General features: G+C 36.7%; 2 protein-coding genes across 4 annotated transcripts in view; both read right to left on the bottom strand.

Moving 5' to 3' along the window:
* Positions 1-768: 768 nt before the first annotated feature.
* IPO11 (importin 11) overlaps positions 769-26,509 on the bottom strand; it is a 106,743-nt gene continuing 81,002 nt past the window's right edge. For all 3 annotated transcript variants that reach the window (XM_052776681.1, XM_052776683.1, XM_052776682.1), the window contains 3 exons: positions 13,753-13,848; positions 10,264-10,348; positions 769-1,086 (listed from right to left, as the gene is read on the bottom strand). In XM_052776681.1, coding sequence (XP_052632641.1) covers positions 922-1,086; positions 10,264-10,348; positions 13,753-13,848 — 346 coding nt within the window. In that variant the 3' untranslated portion in view covers positions 769-921. The remainder of the gene's footprint in view (positions 1,087-10,263; positions 10,349-13,752; positions 13,849-26,509) is intronic.
* On the bottom strand, positions 19,040-24,598 carry LRRC70 (leucine rich repeat containing 70). Its single transcript, XM_052776684.1, has 2 exons — positions 23,270-24,598; positions 19,040-22,797 (listed from the first exon to the last, which is right to left on the bottom strand). The coding sequence occupies exon 2, from the start codon at positions 22,784-22,786 to the stop codon at positions 20,861-20,863; it is 1,926 nt and encodes a 641-aa protein (XP_052632644.1). The 5' UTR covers positions 22,787-22,797; positions 23,270-24,598; the 3' UTR covers positions 19,040-20,860.

Raw genomic sequence — 26,509 nt, forward strand, 5'->3', positions numbered from 1 at the left:
TAATTATTTCAATTGTGACCATCTGGGCTCAAACTGTTCAGTGACAATCATGAAGTATCCTGATGATATGCCTTTGATGAAAAAAAGCAAAGAATTAAGATACTGAACAACAGAAATTTTAAGTAGCCCAGGTACAGCCAAGAATTAACTGGAATTAATTACTCATCTAACTCTGGTGAGTTTCTCTGTGTTATGACAGCTAGAAGTGAGATAGAAGGAACTCAAGAAAGCAAGAAATTTTTCATAATAGAAATAAAGCAATTGGTGATACAAATGAAATCCCACATCTTCAGATAGAGATATACATTGATATTCTCTAACTCCTCTTCAAATACATTTTAAGCATTACAATCTAAGTTTCTTTTTCTCTGAGGCAATTCAAACGGGAATTATCTTTCTCTCATGAAGGAATATTTCTGCTCAGTCTTGCTGCCTCCCTAACGCCTTCTGCTTGTACAGTTGAACGGACAGTCAAGAAATGGTAATAGGAAGGGGAGAAATTTATAGGTAAACAGTATCAAGACAAGCAGCTCCTGATACTGAATTATACTGCTGGATTAATAGACACTTCTCATTAATATACATTACTAAGTTCCTTCAGACCTCTCAGTTTATGACAAAGCTTTGTGAACCAAAAAGCCAGTAATGGTACCAAAAAAGTGGTACTATCTAGGACTGCATATACCATGTTAGGAATCATGGAAGTGCTACTCTGATGATAAAACCCTAAGTACATTATTAAAAAAATAACATAAAGCGTTACCAAAGTTAGTTTAATAGCCACAACAGAAACTTATTTATTTTTTTAACACAAGTTATTTTCAGCTTTTAGTAGGCTCTTCCGTACAAGATGGAAGGCTAGAGTTCTTTCCTTTTTTTTTGAAAGGGAAATTGGACATAAAAAATCTTGTTTCTGCTTATTTAGAAGCCTTGTAAAAATTCTTGTAGTTGTGCAACTATTTCTGTATCCACGGTTTCCATAAGTGCCTGAAAACCTTGTTCTCCGAGTAATTCCTGCTGTGCCTTTAGCTTCTCATAGATGAACTGCTGCAATGACACAGTGTGTACAGGGTCCTTCAGTGCAAGCTGTGGAAACATGTAAGAGAAAAATATATAATAATGCACTAAAAAATACTCTGCGACTTACTCATCTCTTTTATAACCTCAGCTCAAGAAAGAAATCTGCTTTTCTTTGTACTTAATTTAGAAACAAGAGGAAAAACTCCTGTAAAGCAAAGATCAAATTAATTACTATCAAAAGCAAGTATCAGTTTAAAACCATTTGAAACAGTCTCAAATCATGGACCCAGTCTGCTGTAAGATTTCACCCTTCTAGAAGATAAAACAATTTCAAAGCTGCTTTGTTAATTACTGCTGAATGAGCTTCCCATAACTCTTAAAAGACACATCAGATGTTACCACGATAAGCACTTTAGAGATGGCATGAACTATGGTCAGTTACATTTTATTAGTAAGGAAACAAAACACTGGAAAAGTTGAACTAGTTTAGATTATATGACAAACAACAGCTAAAATAAATGCATAAAGTCCAAATGCATAAAGAATACATACTTCTTCAGTGGTAGTACCTGTACAACCTCATTAGTCCAGCTGGGTTATACAATTTTCTTTCGGGCAGGGAAGGACAGAGAATTTGTGATTATTTTCCACACGTTAACTGCTTCTTAATGAAAGCAAAAAGAGGTAAATAAAGTGGCTACATTGACAGGACCTATTCTTAATTTCAGAATCACAAGAAAAGTGTGGCCAGGCTAAGGACACGGACAGTTATGCAGCATTTGTCCCTCAGTCCATCAGGCTGGATGAAAGAGGATGGGACATGGGGACACCTGGAGCTTGCCACATCCTAAAAAGTAGGATGTTGAAATAAATGGGCAATTACCGCAGACCTGATCTGTTCATCTTAGTATCAAAAACAGGCTACTATTTGTGCTGGAAGGTCAGGAAACAAAATATAATGCTAGATCTCAAAGCCCACTGAAATAGGAGACTTCTGAGCTTGTAATACCCTGCTATACTGCTATTTCCAAAAAAATGAGGCATATTAAACTTGCACAACTACTCTTTTGGCATGATACAAAAAAAGAAATACTTGAATTTTAATATGGATTGGAAGACATTAAACCTTAAGATAATTTACTTATTTATTAAACAATGTTATACCTAAATGAGGGGGAAATACTGATTGAAACAGCCACATAAACATGAGACAAAGTAAAACATCCAAAAACACTGCAATTGCCACAAAAGAGAAGTTAGTCTTATTTCTTATGAAGTACTCTAGTGACAAAGTAGGCTGCTTTTTAGCCTTTTCCATCAGTGCTTTCAAGCTCTTCTTTCTTATTATGGTCACCCCACCTTTCATATTGTAAATCTCTTAATCATTCCCTCAGTATTCCTAATATTGGCTTTTTAGCCTTAGATCCTTCACCATCTTCTACTATCCAGCTATTTTACATTTCAAAGGTAAAATACAATCTTTTAGTTACTTAATCCTAACATTACACTCTTTTGAAAAGGGGAGTAATTGCAATAATAGTTGAGTATTCTGTAATAATTCTTCTTAATAAATGTAATCTGGTCTCTAGAATATAAACAGGTCTTTCTAACAAAATTTCTAAACTGCAGCTACTCTAATCAAGATTTGCCAAGGTTAGTGATATCCTTTTGTAACAGCATTAGCACATCTACAGAGTAAAAAAAATAAGACTGTCTTGCCAAGCAAAGAACCTACCAGTTTCTGAACAATATGCATTTGTTAACCAACAACTGTAATTTGGGACATATAACACATTTCTCCTTAGTTTGTTTCAGTAAGTTCATAGGTCTAAACAGTCATGTATAAAATGACTGTAGAGAATTCTGCACAGAAAACAAGTATTAAAATTGCCATAGACAAGTGTTCTCCTCCCGGTGACCCCGACACAGCAGCAACTAGATGAATGGCATCCATTACAAAGTCACCTTGGGAAGCACGGCCAAAAAGCCATTCTTTAACAACCTTTTAACCCACAAACCAATTAATCTACATATTTAGTTAACCATATGATTTATGTGACCCTATCATAAACTCTTGTTAAAGTACTCAGAATGGGAAGTCAGAAAAATTTGCCTTAAAACATCAGCTTCAGGTAATTTTTCTTTCTACTCTACCAAGACAAATTCATCTAACCAGCAATTTCGTATTACAAAGTTTATTCTCCTGATACCTAAAAAAACCCCAAAACCAAACAAACGAAAAAGAAATAAAGAAAACCAGACTTAAGTCCATGGTAAATAAACCTCTCATTTCTCATATGTCCATGTTCACTAATAAGCCTCAAGTTAAGCCCAATTTTTTTCCCAATTTTACCAAGCTACTAGAATACCAGTGTGTGTGTAATGCTGTTCTAGCACCCCAATGGTGGTTTTCAAATTCTGAACAAAAGTGCTGCATTGTTTTGAAAATAAAGGGTTTGAATCCTTGCGCATATGCAAAGCTTGCTGGAACTTCAAGTCTGAGTTATCTCTGTCATCTCTTATAATAGAGATGCTCTCTTGCATCTCATTGAGGTGCTAACCCTCTAGCACCTGCCTCATGGCAGGTGACGATGGGTTTCCAAATAATCCTCTGAATCATCTCTGCAATACTACTGAGAAGTAATTAATCTCGAAAAAACAACCGAAGTGAAGAAGATGACAAAACTTAATACATTACAGAATTCAAAGTTAATACTTTTTTATTCCTAATGGAGCTGACAGATTTGCTCAATGCTGGGAATTACAGGAATACGCTACCATATGCACTGCAACTTTGGTATGTAATTACTATGATTCTAGAAGTATTGTGATTCCACATTTTCTTTTTCATAAAACTTCAGTGAAGCTAGTCAACTTTATATATAGACTTTCCATTACATAGGAAAGTAACTGAAACACTTCTGCTGCCTATTTACCAACATATATTCTATCAGGACAAGCAAGAAATTGTATGAAACTGCAGTGGGTCAACCCTGGCTGGATGCCAGGTACCCACCAAAGCCCCTCTACCGCTCCCCTCCTCAGCTGGACAGGGGAGAGAAAATATAATGAAAAGCTTGTGGGTTGAGATAAGGACAGGGAGAGATCACTCACCAATTACTATCACGGGCAGAACAGACTTGGCTTGGGGAAATTAGCTTAATTTATTACCAATCAAATCAGAGTAGGGTAATGAGAAATAAAAACCAAATCTTAAAAACACCTTCCCCCCCACCCCTCCCTTCTTCCCAGGCTCAACTCCACTCCCAATTTTCTCTACCTTGTCCCCACCAGCAGCACAGGGGGACAGGGAATGGGGGTTGTGGTCAGTTCATCACATGTTGTCTCTGCCACTCCTTCCTCCTCAAGGGGAGGACTCCTCACTTTTCCCCTGCTGCAGCGTGGGGTCCCTCCCACGGGAGACAGTCCTCCATGAACTTCTCCAATGTGAGTCCTTCCCATGGGCTGCAGTTCTTCACAAACTGCTCCAGCATGGGTCCCTTCCACTGGCTGCAGTCCCTCAGGCACAGACTGCTCCAGAGTGGGTCCCCTGTGGGGTCACAAGTCCTGCCAGAAAACCTGCTCCAGTGTGGGCTCCTCTCTCCACAGGGCCACGGGTCCTGCCAGAAGCCTGCTCCAGCACGGGCTTCCCACGAGGTCACAGCCTCCTTCGGGCACCCACCTGCTCCGGCGTGGGGTCCTCCCCGGGCTGCAGGTGGATATCTGCTCCACAGTGGACCTCCCTGGGCTGCAGGGGGACAGCCTGCCTCACCATGGTCTTCCCCATGGGCTGCAGGGGAATCTCTGCTCCGGTGCCTGGAGCATCTCCTCCCCCTCCTTCTTCACTGACCTGGGGGTCTGCAGGGTCTTTTCTCTCACATATTCTCACTCCTCTCTCCCAGCTGCTGTTGCACAGCAGTTTTCACCCTTTCTTAAATACGTTATCCCAGAGGCACTACCACCATTGCTGATGGGCTCAGCCTTGGCCAGCAGCGGGTCTGTCTTGGAGCTGGCTGGCATTGGCTCTGTCAGACACAGGGGAAGCTTCTAGCAGCTTCTCACAGAAGCCACCCGTGCAGCCCCCCTGTTAGCAAATCCTTCCATGCAAACCCTATAAAAAAACTCTGCTTAGTTTATTGCAACAAGCATAAAGCTATCCCTTACAGTTCAAAGCAGCAGCACTGTAAGCCAGTAGGGACTTTTGTAGAATGATTAATGCTTGCTGCTAGAAGCAGCATCCAGTGTCTGTGAGCCAAATGAGACTTAAGCGTCTTCAGACTTAATTAAACAGTTAATACACTAATTTGCTTTCATTTAGTTAGTCATGTCAAAAATATTTTGAGTAAATTAAAGAGATTCCTGCAACAACAATAAATTTGCTTTCCTTTCACTCTACGTTTTTGGAACTTGTATTCAGAACTAACAAAACAAATTAAATAGCTTGGTATAATTAGTTTGTCAACAATATTAGACAATCAGCTGCAGTCTTAGCTGAGTAAGCAAGCAAAATCCTAAGTTTAGAATAGCAGTAAGCACTGTTCTTTACTCACTGTATTTCTGTTATGACAAAATTAAAATAGTATGTGGTTTAAGACAGGACCCATAAGATGTTTTCAGATTATTCTATTTGGTTTTTGGAGGAAAAATTACCCTCTTGAAAATTGAGTCTCCAGCTTGCTAAGCCCTGAGCATCCAACATCAGTCCAGCACGGAACACAACCATATCAATATTAACACTGGCTACTTAGTCTGTAAACACTGGGTCAGGGACCATATTTTTGAATGTAAGTATGTATGCTGAGTTCCTAGGTGTGTGGCCAGAGGTTTTTTTTAATTGAAATGCTCCTGATTCTGATAAGAGCAAAACACACCTATTTTCCAGTTAAAAAAAAAAAAAATCTGAGAAAATTCCAACAGCTTCTTAATCAAAACAGCTACAGACAGGAAGCAGAAGTTTGGCAAGGAAATACACACATTGAAATGTGCGTTACACTGCTCAGTGAAAACCTGATTTGACTAGCTTTTGAATGTAGTTACTTTACAAATTGATCTTGAAACTGGACACATGTGCCTATCTTGGGGCTGGACTCACGAAGCTAATCTTCCACCTCACTGGTTGTGAACGGCAGTTTGAATCAAAAATGGTACAGAGGTTTTACAAAACAACTATTTCTCATCCCTCCAACCTCTGCTTGCCAGCATCAATGGCATTCTGCAGAATTATCAGTTGTTTGAACCAGTGTTTGTTAGGTGGATCTTTCCTCAACATTTTTAAACAGACAAAAAAATTACACTGTTTTCAGTAAACAATTATATATTGTTCTGTACTAAAACAGTGATCTAATCACTCACTACAAGCGATAATACAAGCCAATGGAATGGCATTATAATGCAAGAACAGGTAATAAAAGTCTAATAAAACTCAAAAAACTGTGTTGGTGATATCTGAATTAAATTATTTAAAAGTTTTCCAGAACTTGAGAGATTCTCTTTAGTGTCATAAACTGAAGAGGGAGCAAGAATGTGGGACAAAAAATGATACATATTTACCATGATGGTTAGTATCTTGTAACTGTGAGCCTCTGGGAAAGACTGGAAAAATAATTTAAAGGAGGGAGTGTATCCTTTACTTTTAATAGTGATTATGAAACGGGAGCCAGACAATATGAAAGGCTCCTAATATCAAAGTTTTTAAACAGATTTCAGTGGGACTCGCATTATATCTGTGGCTAAGTTGTACATTAAATGTATAAGGACAAATTATACGCCAAACAATGAAGTGAAAGTATTACTTTTAGTAAACCACATTATTACATAACACTTGATAATTTTGGTTATTACACTAACTCATTTATTTATTTTCCTGAAGATATAAAGTCACAATTCATCTAGTTTCTGCCCATACTGCGGTAAAAAAAACAACCTCCCAAGCCTTCTATATTTACATATAAGCATCATCTAAAACATGTACCAGCATGGATAATTCAGGTTTAAATAAGATAGATTTTTACTGGAAAATACTTTACTTCACTTTTCCTCTCCACAGTTTCAAATAAGACTTGAAAACACTTAACTCCCTTTTTGAACAATGATACCAGAGTTCTTAAAAACATATATTAAGGGCATATATAAATAAGTCACCTAAGGTGACACTATGTGCAATGCAAGGTCATGAATCACTCTCCACCTATTTACACTTTCCTCAATATATTTGCTATGAGTCTAAAATACAGCAGTATCTGGAAATGTTGATTACATAAAATTATCATAAACTTATAAAGCACTGTTCTAGCTAAAACTCTCTTTAGTAATTATGACCTATGCATAATAATAAAGAAAGGTACCAATGACAGGATAAAGGGATAGATCAAAGAAAAATATCTAGACCCTCCTCAAACATCGGGAAGTGATACTTAGCATGGACCATGACAGTTTATCTTTTTTTTATATTAATGGCCTTAAAAGTTGCAAAGCATTATTATTTTCAAAGAGAGAATCCCATTTATCTTTTCATTATTGTTTTATGAGATTTAAATTCTAAGCCCTGATACAAGCTGCTGATTCAGCAATGAAATATATATGAGGGTAGAAACTTCTTGCAGGAATGAAGTGGGACAGGAGACTAGAAACTTTCTTAAATCAATTGCAGATTCCCCTGAAGTTATTCTTGATTTTCCTCTTCTCACTTCAAATATTTGTTCCCACTTTTATTTCACCAGAGGTATCTGCTACTGCAGTTGTTCTAACTGTCACATCAATTGAGTGTGTGCACTGATGATCCTACAGAGAAGAAGAAACTTCCAGTACAGGTGGGTAGGAGTGGACTCAGGTGATGTGTTGTTTTTAATCCAGTTTTTCAAATCAAATGCTTGCTGTGCTTTCAAAGCCACGATTAAAAATCCTGATTATTATTTGACACTTCTACTACTAGTGACCTACCCAAATGACCTGTATCATTTTGAAATAAACAGCCATGAGAAGTGGCAAGTCTCAATTTCTGCACCATCCACAAAAATTTATACTTAGCAATTTCAGATGGGATTCAGAATGAATTTATAGACATTTATAACAACTACTTTGCTCACTTTAACAGCTGTGAGAAATTGCATGGAAAGGAATAAGAATACAGTGAATACTAAAGTTAGCTGAAAAAATGACGGTATAGAAGGCACAAGTCTGAAATATATCAGGTATAATCGGCTAAATATGGGAATGAGAAGAGTGAAACAGACAGCTATTCTTACAAAAGAGGATTGAAAGGAGAAAACCAAAGGATTTTCATAATGCTTAGGAATCTAGAAAACACAGTAACCGTGGAAATAGTTATGTGTAGATTATGAGATCCAAAATGAAAACGAAGCTTCAATGTTCGTGTATGACAATTTATTCTGTGCAAACCTTCCAAGGAAACAGAAGCTGTAAAGGTGTTTAAGCTGAATGCTAAAAACCAGTTGAGGAACAAATCACAAGCAATTCCTTAGAGAAAAAAGGAAAGTGACATGCAAGGGAAGATATATTTCCCATGTAAATCAAAACCTGCCCTGTCATGTCCTTATCAGTTCTGGCTTCTCCTTACCAAAGCACAGCCATTTCTCTTTAATCAGATGGCCACTGACTCCATATTGCACGTGACACCAGAACTGCTCCCTCATAATGACTGTTCATCAACACTGTACTGGTTTGTACAGCATTGTACTATTTAGGAGGGAAGAATGACACAGGTTATAAACCAACGCGCCCTACTTTTTATTTTGCCTGATATATCCGCATTGAAGGTAGTCCACAGCAAATTAACAAGTCTAAATTTCTAAATACATATCCAAACTGTTAAAGTCAACCTGTAACTGAAAAATTAAGAGAATTTCTGCAAGAAAGTTACTAAAACTTTAGCCAGCCAGCCAGAAATAAAATTTGAGTATATTCAAAGAAAACTAAGAAAATGAAAGGACTGTAGATTTAAATTCACTTTATGTTTTTTAAATCTGATTAACAAACCAAACGTATCTATCTATCAATAGGGAGAGAGATACATTGATCCCTATTGATAAAGATATATAGGTATCTATCTATATATGTCAAGAGATTATCTAAAACTGCTTATAAATATTATCATCCTGCAATAAACACCTGGAATTTAATTTAAGCCCACAAGCTGGAAGATAATTTAGCCAAATTTAACAGAATCTAGAGATGCTTTTAAGTGTAACTGAATTATAGAACTATCTAATACATTTTTAAGGACTATAGAAAATAATATTTCCGTGTTTTGTTTAAATCTGAAATTGCAAGACACTAGGAATTTCTATTAAGGCCTTACTAATAGAAAAAGAATATGCAAACGTTTTTGAGTAATTTTCTTTTTTTTAAAAAGGAGCCATATATTGATTAGTATTTAAAAGAAAAGCCTACTAACAAACCAAAAGCATGCGGTGGCTTAACTCCCCCCCCCAAATTAGAACAAACTACCAAAAGCCATCCAAATTATTTTCCACTCTTACAAGAAGAAATAAAGTACCAAAGGACTGTCTGCAAGTATTCTTTTGGATAGATGTCGTCATTTAAAGCAAATGTGTGACAGGGCTACACACATATACTCAATTACCCAATTCCACATTTTGCAATTACTCAGTGCCAAGCAGTTCAGACTATTTCCACAGCATTTGTACACTGTAGTTTTCTGTGTGAGGAACCAGTTTCCCTGAACTCTTACAAAAATAAATTAAATCATGAAACATTGACAGATGAGGTTGGACAAAAATAGCACTGTTGCATGGTACCTAATCCAGATATCTTCATCTAAATCAATACTCCTTAATAAGAGTTCTTTACATTGGAAAAAGGTTCTATGCAAGCATACGGATCAATAGCTGTTCAGGTAAGACACATATTCTAATACAGTAAAGATTGTTTTAAATACAAGAAATTTGGCCTGCCATGTCATTTCGGTAAGTTTTAGCTCCCTGTGTTTTTCAATAACCCTTTTTACAGTGTCTGAGTATTGTAGTGTCCAGATTTGTGAACAGATGATGTTTATTTTGGCAACATTTTCCAAGACGCAAAAGGAAAGCAGAAACATAAGTGTCGTGGCTGCAAAGTTTGTCATCAAAGCATTTTCCTTTTTTGATTCAAGAGATGAATTTTCCAAGAACAATAGATGAACCAAATCCAAAGGTAAAGAATTTAGTCTGACATAAGTGAATCACATAATCAGTTCTATAATTGAACAACTGATCTAAAACTTACCATTTTTTTCCTTTTGTCTTGCTCTGTGGGAGGTTCCTCATCTTCTGTAACTTTGGGCTCTTCAAAATGAGACATCAACATGCAGCTAAGAATAGGAATAAGAACAGTTTTAACACACATTATTAACATGCATATTTTAGCTCAAGTTGTGGCTTAAAAATGCATTTCTGCATATGGAAAACAGACTATGTGGGTTTAAAAAACTAATATGGAAAAACCTACTGTTCTTAACTAGAATTTCCCAATCTTTCCAACGAAATGCAATATAAGCACTCTGTATCCTATCAACATGAAAATCAAAGTGGCATATATGCAAAACTAGCAAAGATTTCTCACTGAATTCATGAGAACTTTAACAAGAGGACCTGAAAACTAATATGGTCAATGGTCCTGGTTCTAGAGACTAAAATCTCCAAGACACTGAACAATAATGTTTTAGGTGGACAGAAATGAGTCAGCTTCTGCAGTCATTTATATAAAGAGTTTTTTCTAGGCAGGCAAAGCAAAGCTTTTAAACTTCTTATATTTTGTTTTGCTCCACCCTCAACTGGTAGGTACCAATACACACAAGTAACAGCCATATTTTAACTATTATTTTTGTAGTAAGTATAAACCAGAAAATATGAAAAAACAATTAAATGCCAGACATTTTTCTGTGTCTTGAAACAGTTTGAATGGACTTTGTAAAGACATTGATGAACGTTATCCTATAGCAAACATGCTTTCCATTCACTTTACATTGTCCGAGTTGAAAGAATACACAAATATTCTACAACTTTACCAAATTTTTCCTGGAAAACCTGCTTTAAAAACCAAAAGGATTTAAAAATCACTCAGGTGACAACAACTTGCCACCATGTATTAGGTATGTTTTATGGCAGGAAGGACACACAATCCAGATATTACAAAGCACCAAGACAGATGAACATTATTGCTCATTTTCAGCCCTGTACTACTGTGCATTTTTAATTGCTGCATTCCACTAGCAGGTCAAATGTTCCTGCAGCTACGCTGAATAACTTGAAGTTACTAAAATGAAAAAAAGTTGTGATTTTATGGGAAAATGTTCAGACTTACTCTGTTTATATATTCAGTTTTCTATTAATGTGTATTTAGAGCTGTATGAAACACTTGCTAAACAGCATGGCGGAAGAGTCAAATGCTAACACAGAAGTGATTTCCAACGAAGGGATTAGTTACTTCAAAATAGTACAGCAAATCTCATGTCTCCTCTCCTCACAAATGGCATGATTTCTCACAACTCAGTTTATTAAAAAAAAAAGGAGGCAAAAATTTATCAATTGCAAAAACATACAAGATTGAATTAACTTTTTCAGACCTTGATAAATTTTAGGAACCACAAAGAGTAATTAAAAAAACTAAGAGAGGAGCGAATAAAAAAAGAGAAGATGGTAAAATTGGGAAAAATGTAAATATTGTTGAGACAAGACTAGAGCAATGGAATACTCCCCCTTCCAGAAAATCTGAGGTCTGTAAAGCTTTCTTGTAGTTATCACTACAATGCAAAACATAGATGCTAGGAAACCTGGCTGAGTGTAATTCCTTTGTATCGTAAACCAGGGCACTGCGTAATCATTTTCATAACCTGATCAAAATTCCATCTAAAAACTGGTAAGACCTTTATCTTTGCATTTGTATTTGGAAAGCCTCTTCCAAAAACTCACTAATCTAACTACAACAGTTTCTTCAAATTTCCAGTTTAAATGTATTCACGGTCAGTTTATGCTTCAGCCAACACTATCATTTAATTTGTAGTCTTCCCTGTGCATGTCTACCTGCTCTTCATCCTTTAATGGCTGCAGTTCTATATTGCTTCAGACTTGATTTTCCTATGCTAAACATGCATGTTGTTATAGTCTCTGCACTACAGTAATTAGATATTATGATAATCAGTGGAGTATACAATTTTTTTTCTGAAGTAGTTCAGGCTTAAATTATTCTTCTTCAACCTGGAGAACCAGAATAGTGCACACACCCTCCAGATGAGTGCTCTCACTATTTACTTTCAGATGATGTCCAAATGTATAACACAAATGTCAGAATCTGTCAAACAGCTCATCCAGTATCTGTCAATAGAAATATGTCCTTGGTTCAGTGTGCCTGTATTTTATAAAGCAAAAATAATGTCCAGAGTTTGGAAAAGTACAGTGACAAGTTCTACAGGCTTTCAAGGTTAAAATATGAAATGAACTAGGACAAAGTTTTATTTATTTCTGTGTCAGAACTCCTTTCAACAAGTGCTGACAAAGCAACATGTTTAGAAATAAAGTGACTCTGTAACATTGTCTCTGATAGTAATAGAACACAGCACCAAAGCACATTCCCAGACTTTGGAGTTACATCTTCTACACAGAGAGTTGGGGGGGGGGGGGGGGGAAGTACTTTTGCAAGCAATTCTTGGGCATAGTTGAGGCTCAGGATGAGTGTGGACCATTCTCAGGGCACACTTGTGTGCATACCACCTGGTTTAAGTGGAAAAAAACTTAATAGATTGCATGCAGGCTTTTGTGTGCCAGCTGGCTTCAGTGCCAGCAAACATCCCCTTAAGCAATTAATTAATTAGTTCAGATACAGTCTGTTCCATCACCAGGTAATTATCTGAAAGTTAGAAAATGTTTGGTTCTTAGCATTCACTAAACACTGTTATTAGAATATAGTATCTTGTAAGGACATCTTGCAGAGCACCTGTTTTTAATGTCTTACAACTCTCCATCATTCTAAAAATATGTAATCATTACAGAAAAAACCCCAACATTAAGATCTGTCATAAAAAATCCTTATTATTCAGTGAGGTTTTTTTACTTTTCCAGCTTTGATGGAATACCACCAGCAGCCTGGGAGTCAGTAGGAGATGAATGAGTGTGATGCTGGGTGGCAGCGCACTCTGAGCACCCCTGACACCACCTTCCTGTCACAAATGAACTCTTGGTCCCAGCTCTGGAAACTGTCTTTTGAGGTATGCCCTGTGGAACAACTGAAGGGGGAAAATTATCCTTGTGGGACAGATTTTCAAGTTCTCCAGGCCATAAAGTATTGTACATTAGGTCCACTCAATGAGGCTGAGGCATTTATGAAAAGATCTTGGTTAAACTCCAGATGTCACACTCAAAGAAACTCTGAGCTACCACCCTATCAATATACAAGCTTGTTGAATTGTAATTTTAGATATAATAGTCAAGTGAGCAAAAAGCAGGTCTAAGCATGTGAACATTTTAAGACATCATTTAGTAGATAGCTTAATGAACAATGTAAAATTATATTGACCGACATTTTAAGCCCTCCCTCCCCCCATTACAATTATTTTTTAAGACCAAAAATTTCCTATCTTACTAAAACATTCATTCTTGTGAAAATGGAACTCTTACGAGCATGTCTTAACTGCCTACAGATTTTTCCAATCAAAACACTACATATAAAACAGTACTACTACTGTTAGACCCACAAAAATTAATTAGATTTTCCACTTACTCTTTGTATGTTCCTGTTTCAGGATCTTCAGTCATAACATCATGCAGCCCTTCCACTGAAATGTTGATGATACCACAAAATTTATCTTGGATAACACTGGAAAAGAACAAAATTTATCTTGGATAACTTTGGAAAACAACAGGAAAGTGACTTAGCTGAAGGACCTAAACAGGAAATTTGCTCAGTCACTGTAGAGCACATTTACTAAGCAGTATTTTCATTGCTTACTGCTTAGCTGAGCATGCAGTCAAGCAGCTAATTCAATATTTTTTTTAATTACACAAAGACTTCAAAAAAGCACAAGAAACATTATTCTTAAATAGAATAAAACCTTATGTGCCACTGTTGAAAACCTGGAAATAATTGCAAATGGAATAAAAGAAAAAATACATTAGCACAGGACTCAAGAACTGAGTGGAGAGGGCATGCTCCTGCTAGCAGGGAGGTCAGAGTACTGGCTTCTATTCTTAACACATTTACACATTTTCTCCCATCACTATTCAATGCAAAATCTACACACAAACCCTTGAGAAAAGGGCATCTTGTAAAGATAGCACACTCCCCTATTTTTTTCTCTGTCCAGCCTTATGAGTATTTCTTCCCCCTTCTAGCCAGCTGAATCACTCCCCATAAGGGGTGCAAAATATCTGCACCCAGTTCTGCACAAATGCCACTTCCCTGACTACAGAGGGAAAGGTGGGGTAGGATTTCTCTGCTTTAACACAGGCACCTCCTGCCACTTGAAACACTAGGCTACTTAAGACAACTGCAAAGGGCTGGTAGGTATCAGTTGGGACTTAAAAGAGATAAGCACCTTTCCCCACCATGAGCTGAAGGCCAGACTGGATACCCTCACAACACCCAAAATGATACTAAACACGTTTAGACACTTGCCCTTGCCTTGAGCATTGATGTGCCTGTAGGGCAAGGGCATAGAAACATGAGCTCCTCATGACTGATAATGTAGGTGCCACCAGCTCCTAGTTAATGGAAGGCAGCTGTCACTGCTGTTTCTGCCGAATTTCCTGCTACTGTAGCACTAATGCCAGAGATGTGCTATTGTGAGACTTTGGTGCATGGAATCCTACTCTGTGAACTACAAAAGGATGAAGACATACTGCAAGTGAGAAGATGTTCAACTTGGGAAGACTGCAAAAGTTCCAGCTACAAACAGCAAAGAAACAGAAATGGCCTAACTGATGATGGTAAACTACAACTCTCTTCCTGGGACTGCCATTGACTGAAGCACTTTATTACCCCGTTTGGAATTTCAGGTTTAATTTTCCCCAAAAGATTCTGCTGCCGTCTAGTAGGCAGAAGCAGACATGTTCTATATTTGTTTAAAGGTACTGAATACTAAGTTCATGCATTGTTATTTTGATCCTTTATGTTTTAACATAGACAAATCTATTTCTTAAGATTCTTTCATTTCCTTTTCTTATTTGGGATGAAAACTGAAAAACTGGATAAACTGTAGCTCCTTGTACATTAGTTATTGCATTTGAAAAACTTCTTGTCAGACATTCAAAAAAAATTTTATGTATATGACAAACAGACTTTATATAGCAATGGATGCTTTGGAAAAAATGCATATCAAGTTAGAATACTAAGCATATAAAATATTTCTTTTTAATTTGTTTTTATAATATTGATTCAACTCACAATCATTTTGTTTCCAAAGGTTTATTTTTGTTCCCTTTTTTATTCAGCTACTGTCAAATACTGGGATCTGAACTGTACTTTGTATAATGAAACTTGAAAGTCCTGAATTCCACAAAATGAAAATTGACATTTTCATTCAGTCTGGCTTATTCTTATTATCATTGTCAAGTACACATTTTAAGAGACCTTCTCCCTTGCCAAAAAGCTTCCCCATCTCATTCAGAACAGCAAAGTATTAATTGTTGTGAGACTGAACCTCTGTGGGGTTCCGCAGACAGCAAGCAAACAGCCTACTGACCACACAGCACCACTGAGCAAGGGAGCACTGCCTGCTTAGCAGCCTGCAGAACGAGCCCTCAGAGACAGAGCAGGTTTCTTCACTGGAGTCAGAGGTTCCTACCTAGCACACCTCCCATTAAAGCTCTTTTGCCTCATGCTTTTTTTGAAACACAACTCTAGGAAAATGCCATTAATGTGGTTAATATTTTCCAACATGGGAAAGGAAACAGCTGTCCTCAGCTTCATGTCAACAGAGGACAAGGGGCATTCAACAGAGAACAAATGCAAACACTTCACACCTTGGAGAAGTAAATTATGGCCTGTACGTATGCACTATTTAATTAATAATACAGGTTGCTACCCATTTCCTGATAGTTACATTTTTTCTTTCCAAGCTGCATGAAGAATCCCTAACTGCCACAGAAATTTTATAGTGGGAGGGAAGAGAAAGGTGTTTGACCTAATGAAGGCACTGCCTTTCCATCAGCTTCAGGGCTCATTATGGTCAATCTATTCAGGGAGGTTACTTTAATTAACCAACATGTAAATAAATACTGTAGGTATAGTGGTCATTAACTTTATGGTTTTTTCCAAGCTTGCAGATTGATAGGAGGAGCACATGGGGAGGCCCATTTCAGTAACTTGTGTTTCCAAGGATCTGTGATATTTCCAGAAAAAATTGAGCATAGTAGTCGAAGACCCAAAATACTGTTCTTGATAGTTAGCTCCAAAGCCCATAGAAAAATCACTAATTTCTTTACTTGGAGAGGAAATTTTTACTTTATGGCACAAATAAGGAATGATATTTTACTTCTTTCTCCAGTGGAAAATAGAAATTTCATGGTAATTTTTCTTTTTTTGAGGAAAGCAAAGCTAACCAATGTAGAAGACCTTTCAAAATACAGTAACCATTGCCTGCAGCTTTCAGTAAAGATAATACCTTCTCTTTTCTCCCCCTTCTTTTTCCCTTTAAATGGGACATGAAGTTTCTTCCTACCAAAGACTCACTGAAATGTTTACCAAGTACGGAATCATTAAACAATGCAACTATTTTTAGAATACAAGACACATGCTGGTGAAAAATAAAGACGGCATAGGCTCATAGTGCTTTGAAAAAGAGAAACCTCAATTAAAGTTCAATGGCAATATTAAAATGCATCAGGCCTTATTTTTGTAGGAGAGCGAGCCATGCAAATCAACATAATACCTTTTTTAAAGAGACTAAAATTAGTCTGCTTGTTTCAAGAAATACATTAGAAAGTCATGTGAGTACATTTAGAAAACACAGGCACACTGTATGTAGATGAACTTTCAAAACCAAACAGTTAATTCTGTCCATACAAAAATCTTAGTTCAGGAGGAAGGCACCATTTAAGCAGTTCTGCCCTTGAATTGCATATAATCCAGATCAGCAATGGAACAAACAACAGCATCAAGTTATAACTGGTTTTATAACTACTCAGCTTCCCTAAGTTATCAGGACAAAACCTAATTTGGTATGCAGCAAAAAATTTATCAAAAGACAAGCCCAGAATTAGAGGATTACAATTTCTATAAACTTGTTAGGATCTAAACCACTCCAGAACCCTGTTTCAAAGATGCAATTAACACATATTAACATTATTTTTTATTACAGATAGGATCTTTTATGCTGTCTGTAAATAAAATTCACCTTGCCTATAATGAAAACAAAATGTAGAAAACATTTAGGGCAGCTTGTACATGAATAATCTCAAACCTTTTATTTCAAAGTTTGCATAATTTGTCAGACAAAAGAATAAAAGCTTTGCAAAGGAAAAAACAGACTACATCTGTTCTGAAAAAAGTAGTATTAGTTTTTTCTTGTTCTGCCTATCACATCTAATACACTCAGCTGTCTATTCAACATTTTTATTATCCTGAGGTTTCATGCAAAAACTCAGAATCTGGATTTCAATTACATAGATAGCTACTGTAAATAAAGCTTTATCATCATCTTAGTAAAACATATATTATGATAAATTTTTAGGGGTACTTAAATAAAATGGTCCCCATGTCTGCCATCTTCCTCAGCCTATCAGAAAGGGAGGAAAAATTCTGCATGGGAAAACATACTTTTTTAGAGATTAAAAGGAAGAGGAGAAAATCTTTTCTGCTTTTCTACATTCACCAGGATGAAGCAGTAAACACCAAAAAAGGGAAAAGCTTAATTTCTTATCTTTACTAGTGTACAGTGGATTTGAGAAAGATTAATTCTCTATTCTTATCTCATTAGCCAAAGAAAGAGGTGGAGTGGGACAAATAAAGATTACTTTGCACATACTGTGAGCAATGTAAATGATTATTCCACACACCCCCTCCTCCTCAGGAGCTGCGCCGTGCTAACGAGCTGCTAAAACAGTAATGTAGCAGCTAAGAAAACATTTCCAGGGGAGTCCTATGGCTGACCATAAACTTGATGACCATAAAGCGCCATTTTGCTTCATGAGGGCAGATTCAACCAAGTCTTCTAATGTATTCTCTAATGATTTTAATAGTTAGACATTATGAACCACACGTGCACATGAAAGGATCTGTTTCCTAGTGTCAACTTTTAAACACAAAAGCTACTAACTGCAAAAGGCATTCCCCCACAACTGCATAATGAATCTCTCAATTCCTTGTTAGTCTAATCCAAAATGTTGGCAAGCTGGATATTTGAGGATGACTCCACTCCAAAGGATGCGGTCCAACTGCTCCAACTCTTTGCTTGCACAAACAGCTCTGACAGCATCGGTTTCCTTTCATGTTCCATCACTACAAATGGTGAGACTCATACCTGGCAAACAACTCCTACAGCAGCTTGTCAGCGGGAAGGACACAACTTCAGAGGGAACCTCTTGTGCTCTTCTGTAGAGAGCAGCTGTGGAAATCAGAGCCTAAAACAACAGAGCTGTCCTCTCTCAGATTTCCTCAAGAACTAGGTTTGTTCACTCTCAACCTTTTCCCACTCCCAAAACTCCTTTCTAACAAAAGCACAGCAGCATTTCCAGCAATGAAAACTTGGTTAACTAGCTTCCACTCAATTTCAAGTCCATTATTTCTGAAGACATCCATATAAAATTGCAAATTTAGAAATACAGCACATAAAACTGCAGAACCTACTACTGTGCAATCACTGTGCAGCTGTTGCTAAATGAAAACAAATTTAACACTCATCATGAGGAATTATGTAGGAAAGACAGAAAGTAACAAAAATGGGTTAAAGAGGAAGAGTCTGTAATGGATTAGCCACCCAAAAAATAATTAAGCATGAATTAGAGTCAATGCTTTCCCTCCTTAAAAATATTTACCCATTACATTTAACATCTGATCTACAAGTAGAAAATTATTAAAAAAATAGCTTCTACTCGAGCAATCCAAAATAGTTAGAGCTTTTGCCCAAGTAGCTGACTTCAGTGTTCCATAAAAGTATTTGATCTATTATACAGTAAATTACAGTAAAATATAGTATTATGATACAGTAAATTGCTATTTCATTACATTCAATAGAAACATATAACAAGGAACAACAAAGGCATACTTGCACATTCACACCCACACAGTGCAGTCAAGGTCTATGTATGTACTGGTAGCAAATAGTATGTGTCATTACTGGAAATGAACTGGAGACAGACAAACAGAACATTAGGGAGCAGCCCAACACAGCCACACACGTGAGTTACACCAGCAGAAAGCAGGCAGGCTAGAACAAGAACCTGGAGAGCAGTTCTGGTTCATCTGGAAAATGCCCCGGTCTCCAGGCTGGATCCTGGAACAGCAAGATACTTCTACACAACTTAAATCAAGCCCATGGAGGACAGACTATCAAAACTGTGTTCTCCATTCTTCCTTGAGCAAAGTGATCTAACTGTAAATTGTGTTGCTTATAAATGAAGTGGTTGAAGTCTCTAGGGCACAGGCCTGTAGAAAACAAACAGCATCTACAGAAGTCCCATTCAGCTAGCTGAAAATTTTACAAGATTGGACTATTTGGAACATATTTTAATGACTTTCTCCTGATTAAAGTTTGAATTACTGGAGTAACAACGAGAAAAAAAAGTATCAGAAATTCAGTTCGAAAATACAGCTACAACACAGTAGACATAACCTGAAAATAATGTAAACAGACATCAATATTTGAAATAGAAATAAAAAGTTAAACCAAATGCAAACTATATAGTAAAATATCCATCTTTTGAAGATGAAGCCTAAAATTAGGTCTTCGCTAAGAAAACATACTTTGACCTGACACTTCCAAATATACAACACAAATATGTAAATATCTTCAGTAACTAATCTAGAATTATGTTTTTAAAGTGTAGTATATTTCTTCAGTTTATACCTCTTATCTAGCCAACCCCCCCTTAAACTATTACTATATAGATGACAAAATACCTTTTATTGACAATAACCAGGTCTACCACCTTAAGACGTAATAAGCTTGGTCAATTTTTCAATTTGATAGAAATTTAGTTTCCTTATTAACCCCAGTTTCAGGTTTTATCATAAAATGATACAGATCCACACTAGCAAAAAATTCACTTTAATATATTCATTATACAGACTGAATACACAACGTTGTATATTAAAAAATGTCATAGGTATGAATAAAATTTGTATATTTTAAATTTTTCTTTTCTCGAGAGTTTGAACATGCTAGATGTAAATATGCTCACTTTTTTTTCCAATATAATGATCAATAGAGGCAGAGTAGAAACTGCATTACAATAAATAAAAGAAACATTGCTTTTTTTCTCATTCCCCCAGATTTCTTGGCTTCATGATCTGCTAAAAACTGATGTTTTGCTTGCATCAAGCTTGCTATGGAATTTCTATAGAAACTTATACCATTAAGTACTGCAAAATAAAAATAAATGTATGTGTAGTTTATATTGCACATATACTTCAGTTATAGGCAAAAGATTCCTACAACAGGGACACAATAATATACCTATCCATGTCAGATTTAAATGACATCTAATAAAAATCAATAAACTTCAAAACAGGCAGGAAGCAAATGATGATGCAGAACCCAAATTATACCATTTTTCCACAATTCTATCAACCACTTGATTTTAATCAGTGAAGGTATTTTTAGAAAATTGAGTTCTTGATTTCTTGACATTTCAGATCACAGTAAAGTTAATATCAAATCAAATGAGATAAATTACAATGATGAATGTTCAAACAATATGACCTGCGCCTGACTTTCAGATGCTGTTCGCTTGAGCAGCCTGATTTGGTCCAGTTCCGAATGCCCCATTGAATTCTGAGTCAGAGACTGCACTGGGTCAGTTATGTTGTATCTGCCAGGCTGATAAAACCCGTAATATTCTATTCTCTTTTCCCCTGAGTTTTCCAGCACCTTTAGTTTCTGCCTAAATTGAATAATCTTACAGGTTAAGAACAGGATCACAGCACAAGCCAGAACGAAAAAGCCTAGTAAAATGTCAAAAGCCTGATTCAGCTTTTCAACCTGTTGTGTACAAAATAGGGATGTTTTTAATGATACAGGAGCAGCATCTGTTGGAGTTAAGCCTTTTTCTTCTACAGTTCTGTTAACAGGTATAATCTGTGCTGGTATTTGCACCGGTAATGTTGATAATACTGTAGTTGTCTGTGATGGAATTTCAGTGGCGTTTTCTCCATAGGGCAGCAGGTGAGCAGATGTAGCTGTAGTTCCTTCTGAGAAAGCAATATATTTAGTTTCTGCACTGACAAACTGTTCAAATGTGTTGTGCCTGTTTCCCTTATGCCACGCCATCAGCAAAGTGGTAGAGCTGTGATGGACACCTACGGATCCTAGACTCCGTGCTGTTTCTGGGCTGGCAGTAGGGCTACTGCAGTTTGCAAACTGAGTCCACTTAATGTAATGCAAAGGTCTACCACGCATACTCAGGGGACTCTGACAATGAATTTTTACAGAAATAGGAGACGATGCTAGCCAATTAAGTAACCCAAGCATTTTGCAGCTGCAGTTCCAAGGATTATAATTTACCTGTAGATCAGTTAAAGACACTAAGGGCTTGAGCACTTCAGGTTGCAACTCTGTAATATTATTAAATGCTAAACTGAGTATTTTAAGTGACTGCCCCATTTTTTCAAAGGTACCATCGCCAATACTGGTTATTTTATTTCTGTCTAGCTGCAGATACATTAAATTGTTCAATAAAGTAAAAGTGCTGGAATCTATATTTTCTAAGTCATTATAACTTAAGATTAACTGGCTAAGGTTGTTTAATCCAAAAAATCCATTTACAGCAATACATTTTAGCTTTACATCTTTTAAAGAAAGATATCTAAGCTTGTTAAGTCCTTTAAATGCAAAAGGATGTATTGATCCAATGGGATTGTGAGACAAGGAAAGTCTTTCAAGATTTTTGAGCCTTCCAATAGCATTCGATGGCACAAGTGTCAAGTTGTTACCTTCAAGGAACAAATATGCAAGGTTTTCAAGATGATGAAATGCTGAATCTGATATCCGTGAAATCTTATTATCAGCTAGGTTAAGTGTTTGGAGACTTATCATTCCTAAGAAAGTCCCACTTCCAACGACACTGAGACGATTTCTTTGAAGTGTTAAATATCTAACAGAAAGGAGATCACTAAATAATCCTCTGGGAACAAAAGCTATTTGATTATTCTGAAGGTATAAACAATGAAGATTGGAAAGACCTTCAAAGATTCCTGGATCTAGGCGTTTAATATTATTGTTATTTAGATGCAAGTAGCACAGTTTGGGGAGTTCCACAAAAGCTTTCGGGTGTACATACGAAATACCGGAGTTATCCATGTAGAGTGCAGCAAGCTTCTGAAAGCCTCTTAGTTCATTTGGAGTGACACGCGATATATTATTCCCACTGAGGTACACAAGAATTGTTGTTTTTGGAAAGTTCTGCGGGATGCTCGAAAGCCCTAAATTACGACAGCTAACTTGTCTCCCTGTGCAGAGCTGGCAAGCAGCTGGACAGCCAAGAGCCTCCTTCTGGAGCAGCAGCAAAAGAAAACAATTAAGGATATACAGGAATGCTCCCGGGCAGGGTGGAGAACTTTGCAGACCACACATATCCCTGTCTTTGGCCTTCTCACTCATCTCTCACTTCGCTAGTAGAGATAAAAAGAAGTTTATAAATATTAATTCGAAAGTTTAAAGATTCTGCTTGTACAGTCTTTAAAATATAAGCATTGCTTTCAAGATTGGTATTTTATATATTCTCCTTTGATGCCAAATAAGCAGTTTAAAAATAAAACTTAAGTGTAAGTTTGAACTACACTGAAAGAATTTTCAAAATAAATGAACAATGAAACAAATGTACTGCTAATCTAGCCAGAAAATATTTAATTGGTTGCAGCATAAAAACAACTAAGCTGCCAAAATAATGGCTTCTAGTAAATTCAAAATACTGCTTATTAACTATTTTTTATACTTAAGAATGACTAGGAAATGTTTCAATAGCATTCAAGTAGAAATGCCAACTGGAAACAAGTTTCCTTTCACTGGCAGCTCATTTATAATTTGAATTTTACTTCTGTACAGCTGAGTTACATTCAAAATAAATAAAAAACAATGCCTTACCCCAAATCTGAAGTTCATTATTTCTGTTACTTTGCCGTTTTGCAGTTCACTCAGTACAAGCTTACCAACTATACTCATCTGTGAAACCTTTGTAAAGGCAGTATTGCCACGTACTAGAGCCCTCACATTTTGCCCCAGGATTTGCAACTGTTTGCTCAGGAAACTAAGAAAGAAGTGGTTAAAGTGAGGTTGCCATGGATACAGGAAACCCTGGGACAGGAAGCCATTTTATCTGTGCTTCAGAAGTATTGTTGGAAAGGAAATCTCAATGATTTGTTTCTAGAAAACCAAGAACTATCTTAATTTGTACCTGTTGCTGTTTTGTTTTTTTTTTAAACTATCGTTTTTAACTAGGAGAGCTCAAAAGAGCTTTACCTAAGTTAGGTATAACTTTTGGAATAAAGCATACGTATTTGTAACAGCACTATTGCATTACCTGTAAATCCTTTATCTTTCAGCCGGGATCTGAAATGTTCTATTACATCAGTAGCAACACTTACACTGTTCTCTCTCTGTCTGCAGAGCCAAACGGCTGCCAGCACACACGCACACACTCCAGCAGCCCAGCAGAGAGGGAGAAGAGGGAGGGAGGTCTGGAGGGCAGAGCCCCTGTGTCTCTGGCACTTCAGCAAGGCACACCCTGCCAGCAATCCCACAGAGGCCCAGGAAATCTGAGAGATGAGCAACACTTGATGTGGTACTTCGCTGCTGCGTATTTGTTGTATTTCAGACTTGATCCAGGCACTCTGCTAAGTCGCACTTTAGGCCACTTTTTTTTAAAGCCGATTTATCCACAGAGGACTAGGTATATTCTGACAACCACACACCTCTGGTCCACAGCTTTTGTTTCCTGCAGTGTCCCTTGTGCAGATAAACACTCAGTGCAGATGTGTGCTATAAATATCTCCCTTGCTTAAGTACCGGAGATACATCCTCAGTTTATCCATCACAGGGACTAAATACCTGCTAAATCCAGTCACATCATCAAAGGGGAAAACAGGAAACAACAAAATGAGATAGTAAATTAGAGACTAAGCCTACAAATAGCAAGGTAACTATAAAATCATGATTTGTACTGTAACAAGACCTTCTGCTCAGCAAAATGAAAATGACAAAGCCCATCAGTAGCCATAGCCAAGTAAGAGACACAACAGCACAAGAATCATCAAGTCACTTCGGCCACAATGGTCTCACACAGGAAGCACAAGTTCACGTAAGGGGCAAAATACCACCCAAATATCTTTGTCTATAATAATCCAAGCTGAAATGCATGAAGCACATGAGCAAAGGAAGCAGAATAGACAAGGACGTGCTTCTGAAGAGGCTTTCTTCCAAATTCTGCCAAAAGAAACTTAAATTTCTGAAGTTTTAAAAAAAATGTTTTTGACCATATGTAACTGGCTTTTTATGTTTGAAATCTGCAAAACATTCAGTATCAAGAGATATACTCCTTCAATTTTTCAACTTGAGCTGGCCAAAATTACCTAGAGGTGGGATGCAGGGGAATGTTTTTTTTTAAAAAAAAGACAAAAGTTAAAAGCCTTTAATTCTATAAGAGTCAATACCTCTTATAATATCTAGTCTAAAGTAAGAAATCAGCAGGACCAGCAAAATTGGTCCATGTGCCACTTTAGACAAAGCCTCTAACAGTTACAACCCAGAATTTGAGCTGCATTTGGTTCTTTTTTCTGAGACTATTAAACCAATAGGAAAATTAATTGTTCTTTAGATTTAACTATTTATTTTCACATTTTATTTTTTCACAGTACTTAATATAATCATTGATATAAAGTAAAGTAAAATAAAATGGCATGTCATTTCCTTAAAGGGCAAACACTGCATAGTTTTGAACAGTTCCCAGGATGATTAGGGAAGTACCCCAGATATGGGGGAGAGAATAGTAAGAGTAATTGAAAAAGATTATCCAGGTCAAATAGAGTTACGTGAGGAGAAAAACAGAGATTGACCGAAAATCAAAAAATACTTTGAACAGGAAATTATCTCCAACCTAAGCTTCACTACCTATAGCCTGTTCATGCTGATATTTACGTGGGTAAAGAAATCATTAAAAATTATTTCTTCCAAGATATGCTGTGTGAAACAGCCCCACAGGGCTAAAAGAAGCAAGTCCAAATCTAAAAAAAAGAGTTTTAAGAGACAAATGTTAATAGATATCCCTTTTTGCAAAATGCCCAAATTAACATATTTAGAAAGACTGAAGGAATTGCTGAAGCTCTATGGGATATCAGATAACACGGAAATTTAGAGAAATCAATAGAATAGTGACCAGATAAATGACAGCTGGTGCCCAGTTAAGTGGCTGAATGTCTCTGTGGCCTTGTACTAAAGGTACTTTATCAATATTCATAACAATTTTGCTCAAACCCTAGCTGCCACTGTGGTTCTGAGTGCATTGCTGACCTTTCCGATTCTCAGATCCTATGTACAAAATGAAGAAGAAAAATCTTAATCCAGGTCATGGCTCCTTTCAATTTGCACTAGGAAATGTGGAGAAAGTCCTGTCTTGCACTTTGTAAATACAGCACCTGGAGGCCTGTAAAGCAGACTGGATTGTAATTTCCAGGTACTGCTCCATCAATAGCACACACTGTTTAAGTATCTGAAGGCAGTATCTGTTAAGAATGCGAGGCAAAATGCCACATAACTGATACCATTTGGGGGAAAACCATAAAAAAGACTGGGATACACATACAACTTGGATCAGCATTTCTCAAGCTGGCTTGTACTTAAAACAATAAAATTCATTACTAATCGAAAACTAAGGAAAACACTTAAACAGGAAAACCCCAAACATTTCTTTCAAACAAGTTTAGGCAGCTCCAATAGTGGTATATTTTATTCACTGCAAATTTTGTTCTCCAGTGATAGAAACACCAGGTTTATATCTGAATACAACTTCACATGGCAACAGAGAAAATTATTTTTGAATCCTGAAGTGAATCTTATTTTAATATGCTAGCACTGGTAAGGTTACTAATGCCATTGCTTTTTAACATATTAAAATCTAGTTCAACAATGACTCCTTGTCAATACAAGTATGAAAGTCTGAGCAACAGCAATTTGTCAAATTGTGCATAAAATGACAGGTCAAAGTAGTTGAAAGAACATGCAAGCACTGCACCCAGTGCAGTCTTTCCAAACCACCTCTATTTTCTCACTGATCCATGTTATATTAAAGCCAATATAATTCAGGTTATAAATATTAGCTAGCATAAAATA

The sequence above is a fragment of the Harpia harpyja genome, chromosome Z, assembly GCF_026419915.1.
Source record: "Harpia harpyja isolate bHarHar1 chromosome Z, bHarHar1 primary haplotype, whole genome shotgun sequence".
Taxonomy (NCBI): domain Eukaryota; kingdom Metazoa; phylum Chordata; class Aves; order Accipitriformes; family Accipitridae; genus Harpia; species Harpia harpyja.

Excerpts from the sequence above, each read along its gene's own strand:
- LRRC70 (XM_052776684.1), bottom strand. The coding sequence starts at position 22,786 with ATGAGTGAGAAGGCCAAAGACAGGGATATGTGTGGTCTGCAAAGTTCT.